The sequence below is a fragment of the Nicotiana tabacum genome, chromosome 16 (assembly GCF_000715075.1).
Source record: "Nicotiana tabacum cultivar K326 chromosome 16, ASM71507v2, whole genome shotgun sequence".
NCBI lineage: Eukaryota > Viridiplantae > Streptophyta > Magnoliopsida > Solanales > Solanaceae > Nicotiana > Nicotiana tabacum.
Genome location: NC_134095.1, coordinates 98,880,850 through 98,885,023, shown reverse-complemented (window position 1 = coordinate 98,885,023; position 4,174 = coordinate 98,880,850). Strand labels below are relative to the sequence as shown.

Genomic DNA, 4,174 nt, shown 5'->3' with positions numbered 1-4,174 from the left:
CAAGTTTTACAAGTTAGTAATATAGGTCTATTAATCTACAGTTGTCAAATCAATTTACATCGTGTACCTTCGGACAATATAAATGATTTTTTTCTCTAGCAGTTATCGCATAATATGTATTGCACTGGTGGTTGTTGATTGCTTTTTGAAGGTAATATAAAACTCTCTTGCTCTGCTGCTTTTGGACGAGCAAAGACTCTCTCAACCGAGCTGTCTAAGCTGGTACTCATAGCAAATGATGAATTAACAGCCCAGTGATGTGCTTGAAGGTGCACCTATATTTTTTGTACATTATATATTTACATAATTTATAGCATTTAAGTACGGTTGAACTAAATAGCACTAGCACTGGAAACGTACGATGTACTTGCGTTTCTTTTTTTTCTTTTTTTTCTTTTTTTTGCACTTATCATACATAAAACTGTCCTATTATGCATGTAATTATTATTACACATAGTAGTGTTTTGGTTATGGGTGTCTATTTTGATTACAATATGGATTAGTGTTTGATTTCATGGGTTGCTCGCTATTTTGATCCACCTAAGGCCGGAATGATGAAGCTATTGTCATGGAAGAGCCTATTTATTTATGTAATGATAATGTTTGTTTCTTACCGTTGTGAAAGTTCAAACAATGACATTGATAAATTACAGAAATAAACTTTATGGTGAACGTGATTCACCATTAATCTTGGCCCCGTGCATGTTGCACGAGCAAATGCATCTGGTATTAAGTTAATGGACATTCTTTAAGAATTTAAGAATTTCGAACACGTCTCCAGAAAAGTCTCTTTAAAGCAGAACTACTGTTCACTTCATCCAAAGCACTAAACATTCAAGTGAAATTTAAACAATGAGTGAAGTATGTTATTTTGCTGAAAACAGTCCAACAAACGTACCAGTTCAACTGGTTCGGCAAGTGTTACACAAACTGATAGCAGTCAATTAATATTCTTTCTCAGAAAAAGCCCAATTAAACAAGTAGATAGCACATAGATTTACTCCTCAGCGGTTTAAACACGTAGATAGCACATAGGTCTACTCCTCAGCGGACAAACTTTGTTCTCCGTCACAGGAACCAGCCCCTCCTCCCTCCTGCTCATCTTCGCACTTCAAAGGCTGCCTAAAGCAATCAGAGCAAAGCAATTCCAAACAAAAAGTTTCCTCATATTCAGTGTTATTTATACATCTGCCACACTGACTGCAGCGTAAGATACAAAGTGAGCAGGCCCTACATTCTTGAGTAGCTTGATCTTTCACTTGACAACCCTCTGCAGGACAATCATAGACCATTCTCATTTTTCCACATCTAGGGCATATTTGAACATCAATAGCCCGATTGTCATCAGATAAACGATAAATATTCCTCCGAGAAAAGAAATGGGGTTTGTAAACATTATTTTGCTGCTTCTGGCTATCTGCACCTAGCAGAAACCTGAGTTCTTCAACATGTTCATGAGTCACTCCATAAAGGCCGCCAATTCTCAGGTGCTTTATACCCATTTTACCTCTTTTAAAGTTAAAGGACTTCAACATATTTACAACGCCCTCAATACTGAGTCTTGTACATGCAGGAACAAATAGCTGCATGAAGTAAAAACAAGATTAAGTACACCATTGTACATTCAAGCCATACTATTAGTAGCAAAAGGGACCTTATCCAAAAAAGAGAGAACAAAAACTATTAGTAGCAAAAGGTACTGATACTGCTCTCAACAGGTATATCTTGCAAGAGTATTTAGCACAAGGCAGCCAATAACGAAAATGAGAAAAGGACAGAACCAAAGAGCCTGCCAGCAACCCAACAGGAAAAAAATACGCATCAAATAAAGATTAACATTTCCATAAGCAATTCAAACTTCTACAAATAAAAGCTAAAACTGCTGAAACCTGCTTTAACTCCTCTAGGTTAGGTAATTCAAACAATACAATGACAATCAGAAGTTCAGATTCTGCTTACAATATAAGGCAATAATGGTGACAGAACTACATCCAAACTGTGATTGAAGTCATTAAACAAAACAAGTGTGAATCATATATTGCATCACATACGCAAACATGCAAGTGATCAATGTTCCATCAATAAGAGTGCATTTAGGAAGTACATATTAGCTCTAAGTGATTGTCAGGCTGCATTATGACAGGCATCAATAAGCAATTTATACCATTTCTGACCAAACTTTTGAGTCTTCCACGCAAAATACCAGGAGTAAATGGCATAAATGCAACTTCTATTGCTCAGGAAACAAAAGCAAGGGGTTATTGGAATGTGCTAAAGAGCAAAATGTTAATATCAACAAGCATACAATAAAAATACCATTATAGCGAGCACCACAAATAAATATATATCTTTAGACAATAAAGTAAAATGAATTGAACAACTGACCTTTGTCAAAAGTGGATTAGAATCGAGTACCCTTCTCAAACCGTCATCTGTGATACGGGTGCACTCTAACAAACTCAAGCATTGTAAGTTACCTTGAGCCCTGCTAGTCAATCGCAAGAGGGCATCGTCACTGATCTCATTCAATGGTTTTTCAATATGAATGCTCCTCCATAACAAAGGATCATTTTTGACAGTAAGTCGCAAGGACCTACAAACACTTTCTACAGTCAAAAGATCCTTCACTCCAAGGTAACCAAGAGCAAAAGATAAAGCCTCATGAGGGGCACCTTCATTTTCAGCAGAGCAGGACGTCGAACAATCTGTTCCTGCCATCGTCTGCGGCAGAAAACTGCCTGAACCTACATTATTGAAGCCTGCAGTGTCCCCCACATTGCAAGCTGAGCCAAGACCAACATGGGCCAAGGCGTCCCTCATATCTCTCTCCCCAACAAACCAATTCACCGGATCACCTTTATTCATTTTGTCATCAGACCGAACGTGACAACCAGGGAATGATTGGAACCTCATAGCATCACTCCAGATAAAATTCAAATCCGCAAACAAACCATAGTCCTCATTACTGGGACCAACACGGTTTCTCCTACATCCTCCATAATCAACTTCCAAATCCTCAAGCCATCCAGTAATGGCTGTGATAGTGGTGCTTATATCCATCCCGAATGGATCAGCAGGGAGACGGTCAACGATGTCCTCCCCTACCGACTCCGACAAATCACTCTTCTCTACACTTTTCCCCCCATAATCATAATCAAAACCCTCTCGGGACCGAGCAAAATTCTCCACTTTCTTCTCTGGAACACCCTCCACTAGATACCCATTAACAATTCTCATCGGCGATATCAAATTATCCTCAGATATATGCGCCGGAAATATGGGCCGATGCGAAAAATTTAACGCCATGTATGGTTCAAATTAACTCTAAAGACAGCTAAAAGGAAGACCCTCTCTTTTCTCTTTTCTCTTTTTCTGGTTTTTTTTTTCTTTTCTCTCTTTTTTGGTGTGCAATACTGTGATGCGAAGTTTATTAGATTCGACAAGAAAACCCTCAATTTAGGATGGTAAACTAAAAACAACGCACCTAAAATCTCACAGAGCTTCTTGTAAGGAACCCTAAGAGAATCCGAATAATACAGTAGAATCAATCAGTGAAACGACACCTTAATTTTTCGATATTTTTACTATACAAAATAATAAGAATCAATGAATATTTGGCAGAATAGGAAAACCTAAGAAGCTAGGGTTTTCAAAAGAATGTGGAAAGAGAATAAATCGTAACGATACAAAAAAAAAAAAAGAACCTGAATCAGCGTACAAAACAAACCCTAATTTGCTCACCAGAGAACACAATCGACAGAGAAAAGAAGATGGAACGAGTTTCCGATTGCCGATTAGGGTGGCGGAATTGAAACTAAATATGAACACCTCGTTTGGGAATCTGCCGATCGAGCTCAAAGAGGAGCGAAATAGGAAAATAGGAAGAAATAGCTAGGAGTAGAAAAGAAAAAGAGATAAAAATCTAAAGGTACCTGTTTGGGGAAATTGGGGGCTGAGGGTAGGGGAATTTTTGGGGGAATTGTCTAATTGTGTATGAATTGGGAGAGCCAAAAATGATACCGACACGTGTCCGGTGACTAATTCTTACTGCTATTACGGTGAAAGTCGTGGCGGGAATGGATTTCCCTCCTTCTGGACTCTATTTTTCCGCTTCAGCGCTCGTTATGCATATGGACTACCTGTATTTTTCGACATACTAGCTTTAGCGCACGTG

At 38.5% G+C, this 4,174-nt stretch overlaps 1 protein-coding gene across 1 annotated transcript; it reads right to left on the bottom strand.

The window, feature by feature from the left end:
• Positions 1-844: 844 nt before the first annotated feature.
• On the bottom strand, positions 845-3,960 carry LOC107793431 (F-box protein SKIP14). The gene is made up of 2 exons (XM_016615780.2): positions 2,386-3,960; positions 845-1,583 (listed from the first exon to the last, which is right to left on the bottom strand). The coding sequence occupies exons 1-2, from the start codon at positions 3,304-3,306 to the stop codon at positions 1,038-1,040; spliced, it is 1,467 nt and encodes a 488-aa protein (XP_016471266.1). The 5' UTR covers positions 3,307-3,960; the 3' UTR covers positions 845-1,037.
• Positions 3,961-4,174: the final 214 nt, after the last annotated feature.